This window comes from Sylvia atricapilla, chromosome 8 (genome assembly GCF_009819655.1).
Source record: "Sylvia atricapilla isolate bSylAtr1 chromosome 8, bSylAtr1.pri, whole genome shotgun sequence".
Taxonomy (NCBI): Eukaryota; Metazoa; Chordata; class Aves; order Passeriformes; family Sylviidae; genus Sylvia; species Sylvia atricapilla.
In genome coordinates, this window is record NC_089147.1 from 20,943,834 (window position 1) to 20,964,237 (window position 20,404).

The 20,404-nt window shown below is 46.0% G+C and overlaps 1 protein-coding gene across 18 annotated transcripts in view; it reads right to left on the reverse strand.

The window, feature by feature from the left end:
• Positions 1–5,410: 5,410 nt before the first annotated feature.
• The window catches only part of CAMK2G (calcium/calmodulin dependent protein kinase II gamma), a 119,787-nt gene continuing 104,793 nt past the window's right edge, over positions 5,411–20,404 (reverse strand). For 6 of the 18 annotated variants that reach the window (XM_066324052.1, XM_066324063.1, XM_066324054.1 and 3 more), the window contains 8 exons: positions 20,262–20,306; positions 19,580–19,628; positions 17,579–17,692; positions 15,774–15,899; positions 12,548–12,623; positions 11,962–12,056; positions 10,629–10,874; positions 5,411–8,118 (listed from right to left, as the gene is read on the reverse strand). In XM_066324052.1, coding sequence (XP_066180149.1) covers positions 10,642–10,874; positions 11,962–12,056; positions 12,548–12,623; positions 15,774–15,899; positions 17,579–17,692; positions 19,580–19,628; positions 20,262–20,306 — 738 coding nt within the window. In that variant the 3' untranslated portion in view covers positions 5,411–8,118; positions 10,629–10,641. Of the gene's footprint in view, positions 8,119–10,628; positions 10,875–10,963; positions 12,057–12,547; positions 12,624–15,773; positions 15,900–17,578; positions 17,693–19,579; positions 19,629–20,261; positions 20,307–20,404 lie in introns of those variants that run through there. The other 12 variants (XM_066324057.1, XM_066324058.1, XM_066324056.1 and 9 more) reach the window with 6 other exon arrangements.

Here is a 20,404-nt window from a genome sequence, read left to right on the forward strand (position 1 = left end):
CCCCGCCCGCCGGGGAGGGCCCGGGCTGGGGGCTGGCGGCCCGGCCGCGCCCGCGGTGACACGCGTGGGGAGGGTGCCCCGCGGCGACACGCGTGGGGAGGGTGCCCCGCCGTGACAGTGACACGCGTGGGGAGGGTGCCCCGCCGTGACAGTGACACGCGTGGGGAGGGTGCCCCGCCGTGACAGTGACACGCGTGGGGAGGGTGCCCCGCCGTGACAGTGACACGCGTGGGGAGGGTGCCCCGCCGTGACAGTGACACGCGTGGGGAGGGTGCCCCGCCGTGACAGTGACACGCGTGGGGAGGGTGCCCCGCGGCGACACGCGTGGGGAGGGTGCCCCGCGGCGACACGCGTGGGGAGGGTGCCCCGCGGCCCAACGCCGCCCGGAACGGCCGGCAGCGCGGAAGGCGGGGGATGCCCAGGAAAGCAGGAGGTAGGGATTGACACTGCTGTGACATCGCCGGCGGCAGCCTCCCGAGAAACACAAACCCGCACGGTGCAATTTGCTACGTTAAAGGAGGTGGAGGAAATTGTAGTAGGAAGCCAGAATGAGATGTGAAGCCACATCACAGAAACATTTATTCTCAGGGGAGGCTGGAGGAGGGGACAGTAGTCTGGGAGTGCTATTACACGGTCCTGCTTTTGGATCTGCTGCGGAGGAGATCGCGCTGCAGAGAACGAACATTTGGGACAGGTTAACGCGACTGGGACCTGGAGCAGTCAAAAGTGACAGAAGAGGAGCAAGCAAAGGGAAAGCAGGTGTCCAGGGAATAAGGCCTCATGTTGGCAAAGTACTGCTTCCCATCCTGCTGTCAGAGGGTTGCTGACACCTTGCGAATAATTCTCAGGAAACCTTCAAAAAGGCACCGCGGTATATAGATTTGCTGTACAGGAACCTGCTCCTCTTTTGAAAAGTTTAAAAAGCCTGAAAGTCATGGTTTATGGACACATTTATAAAGTGTTTTTAATCTTCAGCTCATCAATTTGCACCTGAAGTACTGACCAGGCTTCTGCAAGCCTGTTAAGCCCATATTAGCAGGTGAATCGAATGACTGAAGAAAAGCAGACAAAAGCTATGAGCAATCATATCTTAGTGTGCTTCAAAAGCCCGTTGGGCCTCTGGCTGACAGCACCCCCACCTCGGCAGAGGTTGATGAGGCAGCTGCTCCCACCACCTGCAGTCACATTGCACAGGTCTGCGCTGCCAAAATACCCAGCAGCACATATTTTAACACATGATTGCATTTCTGTTGGGTTAATCCAAACACGTGCCACAGTGCTCACATCAGATTAATATCGTCCTCCAGCCTGCAGCCATCCCAAAGCTAGCATGGCAGCAACAGGTGCTGCCCAGTCTACCACAGACCTTGTACTTTCCAAAACAGCTGATCAAATCTGAGCCAACAGAGGGACTATGTGGCAGCTCAGCACTTTGTGTCATGTGCTTGTAGCATTTATCATCCAGAACTACATTCTGTGAAATGGGATTTACCATTTCAAAGTACGATTTGATATTCTGCTAAAGAAATAAATTTTTTTTGGTAGTTCCCATCTCTTCCTCAGTCCAACTTATCTCAGTTACAGTGAGGGAGGGAAATCAGTGACAGGAGGGTATATTTGCTATACAGGTGCAAGAGTATCAGCTTAAAACTCCATTTAAATGTGCCATGGAAGAAACTACCCCAAAATATGCCCCATCTCTCCAAACCACTCCTTCCTCCTCAAAGCACCAGCATTCACCCTGCTTTGCTTCTCATTTCACCACAAAACAACTCTCCATCCCACTGTCCTCACTGCCTTTCTAGCTACCTCATATGTAACTTCCTCTACTCACTAGCAAGACACCTTCAACTCCATCTTGCATCTCTCTCTCTTCCCCACACTCCAAACAGCTCTGAGTGCTTGTCTTTATGACTCCTGTCTTCCAGGTTATCATATTGCTCTGCACCTACCTCACTTAGCATGTGCTATCCCTGGTAACACTGCATTTTGCTGAAGCAATTTCTCTTTTTTAGGGTTACATAAGCCATCTTTCCCTGGATATTCCATTTAATGGCTCAGGCCTGTTTCTTCCTGAAGGGAAAGTTAAAGATCAAATGTCTTGCTCTTTCCGCTGAGGCTCAATACAGTCTTTGTAACAGGTATAGAAGATTTTTACTGGTATTTTAACAGATTAGAAAGTGTTAAAACTTGCTCACCTTACCATGTGCAAAACAATTTCAGCATTAATACTGTTTTGAAATGAACAAGACTGAAATCTGTTTACTATTCTTAAGAACATTAAAAACTATCTATGCCAAATTTGAGCCTTTTTTATACAAGAAAAATATGCTAAATCTAAAGCAATGAATTCCAAATGTCACTTCAGTAGAACATATCTTTTTTGTATAAGTAATTTTTTCAGTTTATTTTGAACTTCTAGACATGTAGTAAGAAACAAACAAACACACACACACTTTCTGGAACAGGAACAACCATACGGCAGTAGCACTGCTCTGACTGCTGATGTAACCTATAGATGTTCCAATGTAAACAAGCCTCTGAAGCAGAGCCCTGGTGCCATTTATGCAGGCTGTCCTCTGCTGGTATGAGCACTGCTCTTTCCCACAGAAGAATGAAGGGGAATAAATCACGATGAGACAGTATTTCATTGCATGTGCTGGACAAATCCTAGGTCTGCCAACATGCAGTCATATGATGCATTAACAAAATGGTTTTCTGTGAATAAATGTCTTCCTACCCATCCATTCATGGATAATTATGGCAAAATTATATAAATTGTCACAGATTAGGCACAATGACCTTCCCCTTTCCCCCATCTACCAGTGCTTTAGAAAACCCTCCTGTAGCAAGAGTAACTTTCAGAATGGGATTTTATTAACTTAATGATATCCATCCTTTCCTTGTAGCCAGCCTGCTTAAAAACCATGAACATGCACATTTTTGTTTTCTAATACTTGTTAAGTACATAAGAAATTGGCTTAAAATTCTTCAGAGTACTACACACCAACCAGTAAATTCCTATTCCTTACCACCAGGCAAAAGAACATTCTGGCAGGTGAGGAGTTCTCAGGCACTAAGGATCTCAAGGGAAAAATTAATAATCCTCCACTCAAGCTGCTTTAAGTGGCCCCAAATGACCACCTTTCTCTACTCTTAGATAAATGTATGCCAAACCCAAATAAACAAGCATTCCAGGTGCATTAATCTGCAGTCCCAAACCTTTCAAATTCTCAGGCAAAAAAAAAAAAATCATTTGTGATGTGTAGCAGCAATACCACCTAGCTGCTCTGCAGCACTGTTCATCCGTCTCTCACAGTGGTTGCTACAGAGGTCAGGCTTATCATCTGCATGGACAAATGGGAAAGCTGAAGCACAGAGCACACAGCTGCCTTATCTGCAGTCACACTGCAAAACCACAGCAAACCCCAAACCAGATCATAAATCCAATCATTAGTCAAATGCTCTGTTTGCTTTTCTACGTTATCCATTATACATACGTGAGAGGTAACAACTTTGATAATAAGATAGAAACGATATTGACATTCAGGGTCCAGTTCTGCTCATGCTTCTCCCCACATCTCATAGACACTATAAGCATAGAAGCATCCTGCTAGGCCTTTATACCACTATCCCAGCAAGTGAGAGCAGAGCAATCCTAGTTTAAAAGGAAATCTGCTTGGGCATAAATAAAAGTTACCATCAATTACAGGTCTCCTGCAGAGTAATCCACCTATGTATACAATCATGCCTGTACAGAAGTTGGGAGGGAACTTAAAAAACCATGCTCAAACACTTTTCTTTAGTAGGAAGATTGCAAAACTTCATCTAATAGGACGAAGAGATTTTAGCCAGCTACAGAATACTGAGAAGTAAGGTTCTGGGAATAACCATTTGATTAATACTGGAACTATTACAATGCAGGGAAACGCCATTCCCAATCCCTGCTGTCAGCTAAAACATAAAACATAAAATAGCCCCATATACATGCTACAATAAATGCTTTTGGCCTGAGTGCTAGTCTGACGACTTTGCTTTCAGTAAGTGTTCAAAGTACTCTTATCCTGATTAAAAGAGCTACTAAAAACATGGGAGAACATCACTAATTTTATGAGTACCTTCCTAGTGCTTATCAGCTCATACTGCAACATTTCTTCAAAGATCATTAAGACAGGAGTAACTGCTTCAGGAGAAACCTTACCTGAAAAATGCTTCTGCCTCATATGTCTGAAATGAGAGCAGAACGCCTCTTTGCTCCCAAAATAGCAGGAGCCATTTCTTCTGTGCACGAACAGATTACCTTCAGTCCCCGTAAAACGGACTGTAAAACTCTTACCTTCTGCCTTTAAACACTGACGACGCTTTGTGTCCCCCGTTTCATCAGGCAGCAAAAGTAATCATCTCTTTAAGCAGCAACAGCTGACACCTATTTACTGGGTAATTGCTGCAGTTAAAGGGGATTAAGCACAATGAACTCGCTTTCAGTGATAAGGCAAGGCCACCGCCTGGCCTTTGCTGCGCTCCCCAGACACACCTGGGAAGAGCTCACGGGAATGGAGGCCGGCCGGGCCAGACGGGGGCCACATGCCGGCTGGAGCGCCTTCGGCTGAGCGGCGGCCAGTGCCAACACCAGCCGTGTGTCCGGGCGGTGGCAGCAGTAAGTGTGCCGCACGCACGGCAGCGCGGAGCACGGCGGCCCCCGAGCGCCGGTCCCGCACGGCCGCGCCGGCAGCGGCTCGGCCCCCGAGAGCAGGCGGGAAACAGCACAGACATGGCTAAGCGGAACGAAGCCTGCTTAATGGGGGATACATGAAACGCTAATGCCAAGACATGAAATCCTAACAAGAGGCAGTAGAAAAACAAAACAAGTTAAATTCAACTAACTTTAAACTTCTTAAGAAATTATGCTTATACCGCTAGACTGGACAAGTTCTGTGCCTCTGCAGGAGCATCCCAGCTAAGACACAAAACACGCTGGTTGACAAATAACTAAGTCACACAACTTGAGATCAGCATGTTTACATCAGGCAAACCAAATAGCAAGATAGCTTCTCCCACAAGGAGTCTTAGATACTGGTGAGGAAAACAAAGCCCAGGAAAGGAAGTAACAGCAGAGATTTGCCAAGGATCAGCCCATTGGGAACAAAAGTACAATTTCTCTATTAACCCTGGTCTGTCAGGGAAATGCCATAAAGTAATTTTAACAGGTTCTGTCATCCTTTTGTTTTTAACGCGTTCTCCCCTCCCCCCTTTTAGGTATGGTACCACTTAACTTTTTCAACATTACATTTTTCAATGACACAGGAAAAAAAAACTAACTCCTCTGTCAATTGATTCTTATCCCGGAAGTACCAATTGCATATTGTTCCATGGTTTCCATGGTTTAGGAGAATAATGTGACACTCCAAACTTTACACTGTTTAAATGTTATTTTATTAAATATCTTCAGTTCAAGGTTTCATTGTAACAAAGCTATGAAGGTTCTACCAACATTCAGACCAAACAAACAAACACTAGCTAACTTTAATTATTTCTATATCATGCAAAAATTCTGCATCAAATGCCTTCCATTTCCTGTTTAAAATGTGATATTTATAATATATATTATATAGATGCTTACATTAGCCCCATAAGAGAACATTAAGAATGCTAAAGGTGTACAGCTGTGTTTGATAATGGCCATACCAAGCTAAGGTTCTCATTAACTTAAAAGGAAACAAAACAAACAAAAAAAAATCCAAAAGAGTTTGTCTCCAAGACTGTGCAAAAACAAAAAACCCAACAGTTCTGTTCTTTTAAAATTTTCTCTGAAAGATGCATATACTTAATACAGAGGGTTCTCTTTTTAACTATTAATAATCATCAGGTAAAGAGACAAGGAAGATCAGACCGAAAGAAGGCATGCATAATATTTTTGTATTTATCTTTTTTAAATGGCATAATTGTAATCTGTTTGCTCTCTTTGTGGCTTAAAAAATTTCTGAATGAAGTATCTTTTTACTTTTCCACTTCACTCACTGGCTTAGTGCTGTCTTAGAAATGTTTTGAAATAATAAAATCTAGTGTTTGCCCTCCCTTGGGTTCAATCCCCTCCTCACTCCTCCCCTGGGATAACGGAGGGAGGAAGAAAAGGGTGTTTTGCTCAAACAAACCTGGGAAGTGTGGATGGTCTTTTCCTTCATTTAATCCTGGTGTGGGATAGCACCTCTCCAACAAAGGGAGCAGAGCACTATCTGCTGCCAAGTGACAGCTCCGCTTTGTGCAACAGCTTTTATTTTCTGCGTTTATATTGAATAAGGATTAAAATTCCAAAATGTCTTTCTTCTCTTCTACAGTCTGCTAAAAGATTGCCACACACTTAGTATGCTGTCAAGGCAATCATTTCAAGTTCCTCTAGAGACCCAAAAAATGGTTAGGGGTAGATAAATTCAGGTAAAAAGCCCATTCCAACTTCTGCAAATGATGCCTTCCCTTGGTCAAGAAAAATCCCATCAGGTCTGCCAGAAAGGCCATTTTCTTCTTGGGGCTAGGCTCCCTCCTTGGTAAGGTCAACAAAAACACTTCCACATCCCCCACCCAATGAATAAAGGAACTGAACTCCTTTTGCAGCAAAGAAAAGAAAGGAAGATGAATTGACCCAAAGGATGAACATCAGATCACATCACGTGCTCATTCCGTTTCCCCTCTGCTTCATGAGGTATCCTCTAACACCCAGAGGCAACACGGGGTGGGGGGTGGCCTGGATTCCTTCAGCTACAGATTTTGAGGTTCTGATCTGATAGTTTTCTGTGTTACAACATCACTGTAAAAAATAGAAAAATTACCCAAATAAACACTAGGAAACATGACACTTACAAACATCGGATGGGTTAGTGGTGGGGAGAAGCACCTGGCTGGGGCTGCTGGCTCCCACTGCTATTTTACTGGAGACCATCGAATCAAACAGGAGGCCAGGCAACCCCTTTAATTCTATGGGTGCATATATTTCAGTATAAAAAACACACGCTATTTATGCCTCATATAGGAGTGTATGTGCAAGTTTTCATGAAGAACATAATAACACTAAGTTTTTTTGTCTGCTTCCTAAGGAACACGTGTTCTGCAGCACTGTGGATCCCAACTATGCTACTAAAAAGGAAAAAAAAAATAGAAAATCCCATACAAATACTCTCTTCCTCTAAAATCTCTGCTCTTAATGAAATATTTTTTTGTTTTGTTAAATTAAATAAGCTGGCTTCAAAACTCCATGTCTGTCCAGGTAGTGGCTGTTTCTAAAACCAGTATCACTAAAGAGCGAGCCTCTATTCAAGTTATATTCACTTAAACCCATTTTTAAATTCCTACTTCCATCTTTAGTTTTAAATCAACATTCCATTTTATGTCTTAAACAAAAAAATGAAAGGAAAAAAAAGAAAAGTCTGTTTTGGGATCCAGCAGCCGAACAACCAGGTTTCCACAGCATTCTTGCTGTGCAGAAATCGAAGAAGAAACAGGCTGAAGTCAGACTGCTGGGCAACAGGAAGAGAAGCACCTCCTCTCTCTCGAACCCCAGTCTTCACACTGGCTCCTCTGGGGTCTCCTTGCCACCTCTCACCGACTGTAGCTGCAGCACAGCCCGAACGCGGTGTTGACTTCCACCGTCGCTTTGCGGAGCACAGTTCAGCCATCCGCTGTTCAAGCCGCCTCCTTCCTTGCTCTCCCTCTCTCTTTCTCTCCTTCACTTTTGCTTTCCCCCTCACTTCATTTCTGAAAGATGTTCCGGCTGCTGCCACTTTCTTAGCCCTGGGGGAGGGGGCACGTTGGATAATCTGTCATTTATTTAGCATTATTCCTGTTTTTTTTATTATTTTATACAAACAACATGTCTCTTTTTTTTTTTAGATTTAAAAACACCTTCGTACAGCAGAAACAGACACGATGGATCCATGGAAAACAACAGAAAGGCAGTGCCCGGAGCATCAGATGCATGCAGGGTTTCGTGCATTTGGCTGCTGCCTGTTTGTAATTTGTATTTAATTTTTTAACGTCAAAACAGACATGACCGTTGCTGTCACTCAGGCACTCCAGAGCTGCTTGCTAAGAAGATATTGCCCTCCAGCTGAGTATCTCCACAAGTTGCTGCAGTCAGGAAGAGGTAGTGTCCACCCAGAAAGGAGAGGGAAGAACAGAATGGAAGATGGAAGGAAACAAAGCCATACATTAGCTGTACACAATTAAAAAAACAAGTTTTTTACATGCTAACTATTTGGTGTAGGTAGAAACCCCTAACACAAGACAAACTGGGGCTCATGAGGAGAGCTCTAAAGATAAGAGGCACTCACTTTCCCTTCCAGGTGGCTGAGTGTGACAATGAAAATTTACTAATTGCTAAAATCTACTAGGTACTGAGCAGCCCTGGCCCCATTCTCTCATAGACAAGACCCAGAAGTTGAAGAAATTTCCTAAGGGGTGCTCAAAGGCTCTGGTCCTAAGGAATGTTTTCTGCCTCACTTTCCATTGGCTTTTGCCTTGAACTGAAAAATAATTCTATTTTTCTTAGGGTTTTTATTTTTCAAATCTTCAGTAATTTTGTCTCTGAACTTTCTTAATATTGAAACAAATATATGAGCTTTTCTGCACTTTTGTGAAATTGTAGCCCTAGTGACTGCTTTTAGCAAAGGCCCGTCCTAGTTAACCTTCATGTGCCAAAGTATTGGATTTATTTTGATCAGTTTTAAGTCCGGGTTTTTTTTCACGTTATTTAGCATTATCCTGTCATGAAAGGATAGCCAAACCCTTCTTTCTATAATTTCTTAGTTTACAAATCTTTGTAGAATCTCCCTCATTAGTCTTCATCCTTCTTGTTTCCCACTCTCTCCTTGCACAGAAGTCCTCTGACTAATATCAAACTTCTTTTCTGGCTGCAGTTTCCTTTTGAGATGATTTACCCAGAACTGAACTCTGCCTTCCAGGTGAGATTTCTATTTAAGCATTCTTACTCACCTCATGCATTCTTCATCCTGAGCTTTCACTGCACATGGGATAATACTGCTCCAAAATAATTGAATGCATTCAGATGGGGGCTGCCCATACTGACCCCATTTGTAATTGCTTGTGGGTACACCTCCTTCAGAACCCAGAAATGCATGCAAATACTTCAACTTCTATTAGTTCACAGGGTATTTTTAAATACTGTTTTAACCAACATTTTGTGGTTTGGAAACAGCTTCTGCTCTGCAGTTTTCAGAAAACCTCCAGCACATACTTTTGGAGGGCTTCAGTATTTCCATAGCCAAGAAACATAGCTCTTCTCCAGCAGACTTTCCATAATTTCCTCTGAGCTCCTAGGCATAGCCACTGAGCCACACTGATCTTTAATTTATTAATTTCTTCTGCATCTTTTTTTGGACACACGTCTCCCTCAAAATCTCTGTGATGAAATCTGATGCAAGTTTTGTTTTCCTGCAAAGGCTTTATCCTTCTCACTGCCTAACTCTCTGGAAGTTCAGCTGATTTTCCAGCTCTCTTGAAAGCTTTCCTGCTTCTGGTGCCCCCAACTGGCTTTTGCTTTTCAAATTCCATCTGTGACCTCTGCAGCTTGCTTGTGATAGTTCACATTCCTTCCCACTGCCTTCAGTAGGGTTGAATACCTCACAACACATGAATACAAATTGCTCTTGGCTTAGTCCCAAGTTGTTCACAGAACTAAGACTCCAGTAGCAACTATACTTGAGTGGTTCATCCTTAAATGACCACATTAAAAAAAGGTTGCCTCCCAGTTGCAGATATTTACTGTGTTTGCCCTTAAATAGAAAATATTTAGCAAAAAGGTCCTAAGATTAGGCAACTGGGCAATAAAATAAATGTGACTTATATTTCAGCATAAAAGGATGCAGAAAGACTTTGTTAATGTAATTAAAAAAAAACCACTAAGGCAATAAACCAGAATGCCTTAATGCTGAAGAAGTAAATGGATCTGATGTCCTTCAGGAGCAAGCAACAATCATTTCTTCATGACATATTTTAGAGTCAAAGTTTATTCCAGTGCTGAACTGTGGCATGTTAATTGGGGGATATTTTAAATCCTCTGATACTATTATTTGTTTAGATTCTTTTCCCCTATGAGTTTTCTCAGCATGGTACATGAAATAGCTTTTGCTTATCAGAAAATCAGTGGAAAAATTTGTAAGAATAAACCATTACCCCTTACAGCATAGAAATTGTTCTTCATGGATTCTACAACAGCCTTTCTAGATGACAACATGATCATCACAAAAGTCCTCTGAAATGGCGCCCAGCATGGCAAGGTAGATATGAAAGGGCCAACCTGTGCACAGCATGAGATACACTTCCTCTCCGCTCGGGATTAGCCGTTTGTCCAAGCACAGACCTGAGCACCTGGGAGGAAGCACAGCTGCTACAAGGGTACCTAAGCCCAGGAACAGCTGTCTGGCACATGACTCCCATTTTCCAGGAGTGGCAGATAACCCTACCGAATCCAGAGCACAGGACTTAAAGGAACACCACCTACAAGCCTAAGTATTCAGCCTACAGACAACTAAGTACGGTTCTCTCACAGCCAGCTCAACAGCCTCGAATGCTGAATTCCCAAACAGGGCAGCCTCAGCCGTGTGTGTGAGAGTCCATACCCGTATCTGATCCTCACTGGAGAGGTGCTGCAGGAGCTCCAGAGCAGTGGTAGTGGACGTTGAGCCACTTGCCGTCCCGGCGGTGCCAGACGCGCGTCTCCTCCGACTGCGTGGTGCGGGGCCGGCCCTGGCCGTCGATGTACTGCGTCAGGCGGATGTACGCGATGCACGCCGCGTCCTCCCCGATGACGTGCACGTGCGGGTTCAGGATGGTCGTGTGGATGGGCTTGCTGTTCTTCGACAGTACTGCCGGGACACGCAAAACCATCGGATTCGTTTACGACTAAGAAGGAACAGAGTCCCGCATTCTCCAGCCTCTTCTATATTCTACTCACCTTCTGTTGGATTCTGGAATACCACAAAAATTGCTCCTGCAATTTTTCAGGCAAAATCCAAGCAATTCTTTCCCCTATCACCTGTTGTTCCCCCTAGGAATTGCACACTTACTGCCAAGAGTTCCCTTGCCCCTTTGCCCCCTCTCCTCTGCAAAGCAGACTCGTCACTTTTTCAACATCAGTGTGGCTGTGTCTTCAGTTATGGGGAAAGGTCTTTCACTTACAGAATATCATTGCAAAGGAGTTGGTAATCAGGAGATCTTTAAGCTAGGACAGCATTAACATGAACAAACTTTGGAGAGGTATTAAAATCACTCCATAATAGGCTGTTGAGGGAGACAAAGTCTCTGCATACTTAGAGAACTACATATTGCCCATACTAAGGACCTTGACTTAACCCCAAAATAAAACAGATTGAGCAGCTCAGGATTTAAATTTCAATTATCTCATCCTGTGGAGACATCCAGGAAGGGAGACAAATCCCAGAGTATAAATGATAGCATTTCTCCCAAGTCTTTCCTGCCCCAGGCTGACAAGGTGACCCTTGTATCTATGTAAAAGGTTCATTAGGTGTTAGAGATCTGAAACCATCCAGTGAAAACTCAAAGTGAAATCATCTTTACGCCTGACCATTCAGTATTCTACCTCAAACATACATGTTGATTCCACCAAAATCTGATAATTTTTCTGCATTTTTATATCAGTAAGAAGTCCAGTGCCTCAAACTTCTAAAGCTCCTGCAGTCCATGCCAGATACAAAACATTTCCACCTGTCAGATTGGATGCCTAGAGTGAAGGGGTGTTAGAATTCAAACTGTTGCTGAACATGCTTTTTGACAGAAAGGCTGCTGGCTTTTATGAATGCATCATAACCCAAGCACAAACAAGTTCCTGTTTATTCTGATAACCAGTAAAACCAAGGCAATTCCCCCCCCAAAATGTGACATAAAGGAAGAGTAGAGAGAAAGGTGTTGGAGTTACCAAATCTACCCACTCACAGTTTTCAAAGTAAAACTTATGGAAATCCATTCCTTCAACCAGGTTCCCCAGAGCTTCAGGTTCAAATGAGGTCAAGCCAGGATCACAGATTTTTCTGCAAAGAAAAGCAGCACAGGTTTACAGTTTGCATTTGAACCCAAGAACTATTCACACAGTGAAGTGCAGGTATGCCATCTGACTCACACTCTGTGTCCACCTAACTACATCTCCCTACTCCAAGAAGTAAGTTCCTGAAGACTCAGCCCTACTGTAACTCAAGGAGCCAACTAGATGGCATTTCACATGAAATAAACCTCTAGGTTACTGACTTCTTTTATTCTCTTTTTGCTCTTCTCATTTCTTTCCCCTGTACTTTTCTTACAAACCCAAGACATTTTCCTATTGTTGCTCCTGTTGCTGTTTGATACCTGACTTGATATTCATTTAGAGCTCTACTACTCCATCCCTTAGTCCTAACTGATGTAGGCTAGGAAGGATAAAACCTTTTACCAACCCTGACTGCGTGACAGTTCCTCACACCCAGAAGCCAGAGCATCACTTGCACGCAAACTGATAAACAACCTGTCAGAAAGCATCTCTACTTACGTATAAGCCTCAAAATCTCCATTGTTGATGGCCTCTATCAGCTGCTCTGTTATCTTAATGATCTCTTGCTTACGCACTGTGAACAAGAAGAAAGAGCAATTGAGCTGTGCTGAAGAGTTCAATAGAAATATGAGGCTACTGGGTGCTTCCTACAAGCAATTTGTAGAACACCATTACTCTAGATCTCATAGGATGCTGCTCCCTACATTCTGGAGATATGCACTAAAGACATCCATGAGTAGAGGGGCAGTGGTATGAAAGGGAAATGGTGATCCCATAATGTAGGGAAAAAGGAAATAGAGAAACCATAATCATTTTTTTTCTTCTGGAAAGGTCTAAGGCACCAGAGGAGTCTCCTGAATGACAGCCTGAGTTGCTCCTGGGGAGTGTGACCAATGAATGCCAGTGACCCTGCCCATGTGAAGTACTCGTCTGGCAGCTTAAGATGTGGAAAACCTTCACCACAATAGCCAATATACAAATGGCCACCACACCATTGAGATAAAGTGAATTGGAAAGAGTCCCCCAACAACTTGGCTATCACCATCTTCAATACCTCAGCTATTGAGAATACTGCAAACAAGCAACTGGGACATGTAGGGATGGCTTCTGCAAGCTAGAAAGACAACAGCAGTAGGATGGATGGGTTGGATAAGCAGGTCCTAGCTATGTCTGAGTGTGTACACTGCTCCTCAGGCAGTTAGCTTCTGCCAATCCCTATGGCACGATTCTTGACAGCACTCTGACAGCATTGCCATTAACCCAGCCCAACACACTGGACTTAAAGATGAATGAAGACACGGGCTGTTTATCCACTGTTGTTTAGCCCCCATCTGGCCAGCACCTGTGCACTCTCTTCTCTTGGTTCCCCACAGGAATTGCCCAGGCCCCATCCCCTCTGCAGTGTTCTGTCATCCATGCTAGTCTCAAGAACTCATAACATTTACAAAGTTTCAGTCAGGTCTGTTAAACAATACAATTCTATTCTACGACTACTATGTGTACCATATCCATGCCTAAGCCTATATGCACAACCTTACATCTCTTCAGCCTTCCCCACAACTGTTGGTAGACTCTTCTGCACATTTTACAAGCATTTAAGAGATTCTCTAGCATCATTTTCAATGTTATCAGATATTATACAATCCCTACCACTAGAAGTGCCATTCTTGTGCCCTTCAGCATCTAAAATATAGGTGCCAGAAATGGAACTAGTCCCCTGACTGTTCTCCCTTTAGGCCCTGAAAGGAATTGGGACTTCTGGAAGTCTCATGTAGGCATCTTAGACACCTATCATTAGGGGCATGGTGTTTAAATCCAACCTACCATCTTTAGATGTTCAAGTCGGGGAAGCTGAATTCCATTCTAAATGCCAGAAGATGCTACTCTGAACTGCTCTCCCCCTCACCCATAAGTTTTCATCCATATGTGCACCTCACCCCACCATTGGTAAGTGCAGCCAAAGAACAAGGTAACAATCTCACTGGCTATGAAAAATGTCTGTACCCACTCTGGAAACCAGTTAAGAGAATTTTACTACTGAGCTAGCCTCAGAAACCCCTCAGATAGGAGACACCTGGCTCATAACAAAGGTGGCTGGTTTTGCTATGCAGGAAGTATGCACTTCCATATGTGGAAAGATGTACACAGGGAATGGGTCAAAATGACACAGTGGGCTATGTCTGTGGTGAAAAATGTCCTTACAAGCAAGTTGTCTAGGATTACTTTCACATGAAGAAGGGCTACTTGTTGGACCTCCAAACCATGCACCACCAATATCCAGAAGATGGAGCCCATGGGAAACACTGCATTTGGGAGGAGTGAGGGAGTCTGCAGACCGAAAGTCACGGTGTGCTTGCTCATGTTAAGGAAATTTGCATCCCCTTTCAAGACGCCTTGATGCAGTGCCATCAGGCCTGTCCTTCAACACTTCAACACAGTCCCATCGGACCGTGCTCGTCTCCTGGCTTTCACTACATGTCCCGAGCAAGAACCGGCACACGGGATGCGACCACTCCGTCCGAAGGACAGAGCTCAGCATGTCAGGGGGATGGCATTCGCGCCTGCCGCTCCCGATGAATCCGCGGGGCCTTCAAACTGGCAGGGCACAGGCACAAGCGAGAGGCGACATGCACCAGCACGGACATCGAGCACGGACATCGAGCACGGACATCGAGCACGGACATCGAGCACGGTCTGTGGCTGCTCCAGGCCGCTTCGTGCGACCGCAGGAGGCAGCCCCGCCTCAGCAGCTACACCGCCGGCCGGGGAGCGTCGCGGACGCGCTCGGCGGGCTCCGATCAGGGCCGCGGCAGAGTGTGGGCCGGGCCGGGCTCTGTCCCCGCCGGGCCGGGCCGGGCCGGGCCGGGCTCTGTCCCCGCCGGGCCGGGCTCTGTCCCCGCCGGGCCGGGCCGGGCCGGGCTCTGTCCCCGCCGGGCCGGGCCGGGCTCTGTCCCCGCCGGGCCGGGCTCTGTCCCCGCCGGGCCGGGCTCTGTCCCCGCCGGGCCGGGCCGGGCCGGGCCGTGCTCTGTCCCCGCCGGGCCGGGCCGGGCTCTGTCCCCGCCGGGCCGGGCCGGGCTCTGTCCCCGCCGGGCCGGGCCGGGCCGGGCTCTGTCCCCGCCGGGCCGGGCCGGGCCGGGCTCTGTCCCCGCCGGGCCGGGCCGGGCCGGGCTCTGTCCCCGCCGGGCCGGGCCGGGCCGGGCTCTGTCCCCGCGGGCCGGGCCGGGCCGGGCCGGGCCGGGCTCTGTACCCGCCGGGCCGGGCCGGGCTCTGTCCCCGCCGGGCCGGGCCGGGCCGGGCTCTGTCCCCGCGGGCCGGGCCGGGCCGGGCCGGGCTCTGTCCCCGCCGGGCCGGGCTCTGTCCCCGCCGGGCCGGGCCGGGCCGGGCTCTGTCCCCGCCGGGCCGGGCCGGGCCGGGCTCTGTCCCCGCCGGGCCGGGCTCTGTCCCCGCCGGGCCGGGCTCTGTCCCCGCCGGGCCGGGCCGGGCCGGGCTCTGTCCCCGCCGGGCTGAGGGCGGCCCCGCTCCCCGCCCTGCGCCCCCCGGCGGCCGCCGCCGCTCCCCGCACCCGGCCGCGCTCCCGCCGGGGCCGATGGCGCCAGCTCGGAGCGCTCGGGCCCGGCCCGGCCGGCCGGGGAGGGGCAGGGGAGGAGGGAGGAGGGAGCTTTACATCTAGGGTAACTAGCATGAGTTGCACTACTCCACTACTGCTACCCGGCTGCTAACTTACACGGTGCTCGGTTAAGTACAAAGGGAACTACTGGAGTTAGCAAAGGCTCCGACCGAGCACGCTCTAACTCCAATGTCTGCCCTGGGCTGTCCCAGGCATGGAGCTTCTCTTCACAAGACTGTGTAGCTGCAAAACAAATGTAAGCGTTAAAATGATAAACAAACAAAAAATTAGAAAGTAAAATAAAAACCAACAAAGAAGTATAGACACACACAGCCCCAGCCCCGGTCGGCACACAGACACATTCACACCCCAATAACTTCTACCTGCTCTCTTGCCTCTGTCACATCACTTGGGCCACACACTGCTTGGCAGGGGCCACCCGGGCACTGGTGCAAAAAGCACAGCAGGAATTACACAAATGCTGGAGGAAGGTTTTAGGGCGACCTAAAACAGTGGTCGGAGTAGTGACAGAATAGCACAGGGCAAGTACAAGATGGGGTTAAAGAAAGTAGGGATATCCAAATCACTGCAAATATCAACTTGGAGGGAAGCAAAGTGGGAGAACACTGACCCACTTGGCAGAGAAGTGATTTGGCACTCCTCAGTGTACCAAGCAGGACCTTGCTATAAGCAAGAGGAAGGAATTAGTAAGAGAGAAGTAATGGACAGCTCACAGCAAAAAGGACTTCAGAAGAGATCATTTCCCTTCCATTCTGGCTAGGCAAAACATCTTCCCCATTGCACCTTACAAACCAGCAGTCTGACATGCTTTGACCTACTTTCAAAAACAAGTAACAGAGATGCTCCAACTGCTGCATTATATGAGATACTGGTGCTGTGTGTAGAAAACCAGGGAAATACAACAGGAAGAGACAGAAGAGGGCACGCCTGGTTCTCCCTTCCTAGACTGACCTGAACAGAATCAAATACTCCAGATGTTCCCAGTTCACACTGAAGATCCTTCTACTATTGCTTTAAATAGTCAGGCAGCTAGTACAGTATGTCTGTGTGGGAGAAAGGCTGTGAATTCCACCTAGATTTTCTCCAACCTAATAGCTTTTTTCATATGCATTTTCAGAGTTTTTCAGCCACAGGCTCCTCTACATAGCTATCAAGCTCAGGAGACATCATGCAGAACTTACCATAGCTCACAAACTAATCATGGTACCAGCTAACTGAGCTAGCAGGACAAACACACAAGGTAAAGCTCACCACAGACAAATGCATTAGAGCCAACATTATCCCAGGATTTTGCTCAAAGCACCTAATAATGGATTAAAAAATGTTTTGGGGTCTTTCAGCAGCTACAGCCTCCCTTTCAAAGGACCTTAAAGTAGTTGGAAAAAAATGGGGTTTGTTCCTTTGGTACTTCTAAGCACCATCCATATCTGAGGTCCTCACAAGTTCAGACAGGAGAGACTGAATTCGGTCTCGTGCATCCCCTCCATAAGCAGACCTGCACCACTGACCCCATTTACCAAGAGATGCAGTGACTTGCCCAAGGAAGCCCCAAAAGGCAGAGTCTCTACAGAGAACTCCACATCTCACCCAGATGAAAGCACGGAAATGAAATTAGCTACAATGAGTTTCTGGGTTGTGGTGGTTTTGGTTTTTTTTTGTCGTTTTTTTTTTTTTTTTTTTCCCCCAGAAAGGACAGGAAATGTTTGGAAAATTTCAGTGTGCAAAGGAGAGTATTTTGCGGGAAGGGAGATGATTTCTATTTATTTTGGAGTACTGGAAATGAAAACACAACATTTTGGAAGGAAGTTGAGGAAAGGAAAAATCTTAGGTAAGGAGAAATGGGAAGGGTGGAGGAAGGGGTGGGAAAAAGATGCTATGAAGCACTGCACCCCTGGACTTACTGGCTGAGAAACAGAGAGAAAGCTGGGACTGCATGGACTCAGTCTGTGTTTTGCTCTCACTGTGCCTCCGTCCTTCAAGCACTGAGCTGCCGTCCCCGGTGGAGAGAGGGGGAGCTAGCATGGCAGGGAATTAAAACACAAACACAAACAAAACACGCAAGTTCAGTAAATAAAAAAAGAGAAAGGAAATAGGAGAACATTAAAGAAACCACAATGCTGGGCACAAAACATGCAGGAGTATCCTCCAGGGCAAAGCCAAGTAGACAGCTCTACAACATGAACCTGCTGTGCAATTTAGAATGACACAAAGGCAGGGGGGTGGAGGAAGAACGACAACACACACTGCCTTTAGCCCCACCACAGTGGAAACAACACATCCCTGAGGCAACTGTCGCTGATGGATAAAGACAATGTCTCCTACAGCACAGCAGAGCTGATCTGTGTATCCCGGTGCCTATTTAAAACAAGAAGTTGGCAGAGGAACTGCACAAACACTTCTCTTTTCAGAGAGCCATGGCTATACAGAACACTGAGAACTCCAACACTTCCAAACCTTTTGATCTACTTAGTTTTGCTCAAGTGCTTGCTTATCTTAAATGTGGAAGGGCAGGAATGGGAAAGAAATGCTGGTGAACACAGCTACACTTAAAACTGGAGAACTAAAATTACCAGAGCTGGCGACAGCACAAACCACTACTGTGCAAACTCTTTCCCTCCCAATCACCATTCAAATGCTCCCTTCTATTAAAATCATAACAAAATTTTCTATCCTCTGCCAAAAAAAACAGAACACAGTTTTGATCTGTAGCAATGTAGCCCTGTAGAACCCTATACACTGACCAGCTGCCTTCCTTCCTCCCCACCTTCTGTTCCAGTCCTAGACCTCTTTTCCTCGCAGCATTTGTCCAAGGTTCTGGACAAATATCTGTTCTGGACGGCTATCCAGAAGAGATGATAAATTCATTACCACACTATGAAACCCATCCAGTTCCCGTCCCTCAAATCTAGGTTCTCAAACCATGCATTACTCTTTGGTAAAAAGGTGGGAGCTAGAGCACTGTCCTGTGTTTCTGCTCCCTGTGATTCCTCAGAAGAGGACCCAGCAGCTTGTGACAAGCCACGGGAAAAGCATCAGGAACTACCCCACTGACAGAGGTGACATTGCTGCTACATCACAGGGTCAGCACTGATTTTTCCCCTGGGTATGTAACTCAGATGAACTACAGGGAGAATGAGAATACCTCTGCTTCAAAATGCAAGTTATTAACACATTTGTCTCAGAATGCAAACTACCTTCACCCATCCCAAACTTGTTTATTCAGGAAAATGCTTGTCATTTGTTAGGGAAGTTAGGCAAAAGATAGCTGCTCAAACAATATGAGCAGAAATGGAACTTGGAGCTCCTTCATTTAAAGAGTTTCACAAGCACAGAATATTTATGATATGGTCACGGAAAGGCATGAAATCTCTTCTCAGCCTCTCTCTACTGATATCTCAGTCAGGGACAACAGGCTGAGAATGATTTTCATCTTAGAAAAAAATTGACCCCAAGAGAAAAAATAACAATGGAAGTCTTTGTATGTCACAAAAGAGATTCCTAGAAAGGGGTGAAAAGGGAGACTGAATAAGTAACAGAGAGGTTTCAGCTCCCTGTAATCTACAGGGAAGCACAAAAACACAAGCAGAGTCCAAACCTCAAGGGACTGGTAGGGATTTTCCACACCTAGAATGGACTGGAGATGAACAGATTATGATATATGCAAGAAAAGAATTCCAACTCTGAGACAAAAACAAATCAGCTCAGTGTTTATCTACCAGAGAGGCCAAGTCAGACGGTTCCCCAATGCATGGTCCCACTGTGACAGGAATGACAACGTCATGGCGAATTTATGAACTGAGTCAGACACAAAAATCTGGGAAGCTAGTTCAAGGCAATGATTGAACCTCTAGAATCTCTTGCCTACACTTAACTCTATTAGAAATTACAGGCCAAATACCTACCTTTCAGATCCTCATCTTCAGTTGTGGTGTTACAGCTCTCTGTGGAACCCTGCACGGCAGAACAGAGCATTACCAGGCATCAGCAGTCGGGAGCATGAGCAAATAGTTTGATTTCTTTGTGAAGAAAGATGGGGAAAAGCACAGAAACGTTGGCAAGGATGGAAGGGAGAGCATGATACAAGGAAGATTTGGATGTAAGCAGGCCAAATACAAAGCATAACATAACAGCATCTCTGCTCAGCTTTTGCATGTTTGAGCCGTTAACCCAGAACTTCTACAAGTGTGGAAGTTACCAAACTGTCAAATGAAATCTAATGAGAGTTGCTTCTGTTTGGAAGAATAGCCACAAGAAGCTAAAGAAGAGCTCCTAGGCTTTCTTAAAGGAAATGTCCATTTGCAGAAGAAAAAAACCCAAACAAACAAAACGTAAGTGCCTGTATCTCCTCTTCCATCCCACATACAAAAGAGAGTGGTGATTATATACCACAACAGGAAAGATGTGTTAATATCTGAACAGTTGTCTTTACTCAGCCTATTTCAGAGATCCACAACCTCCTAGTCTAGCAGTACTCAGGAACATGCTACAAACCGAACATTGGAAAGGTAGAAACTGAATTAAGACACACGAAGACAAGAACAAGAGAGAAGCAGAGGTTTCTCTGGCAACACTCCCATCCCTTACCTTTATGCCATCTGTAGCATTATGGACAACAGTTGTTTGAGGCTCCTAGGAAAGGATGGAAGAATCATTAAACTCTAGTTCCAAAGCATTCTCTCATTTACTTTCACTCCCCAACAAGTGGAGAAAAGGTGACTGACATTAAA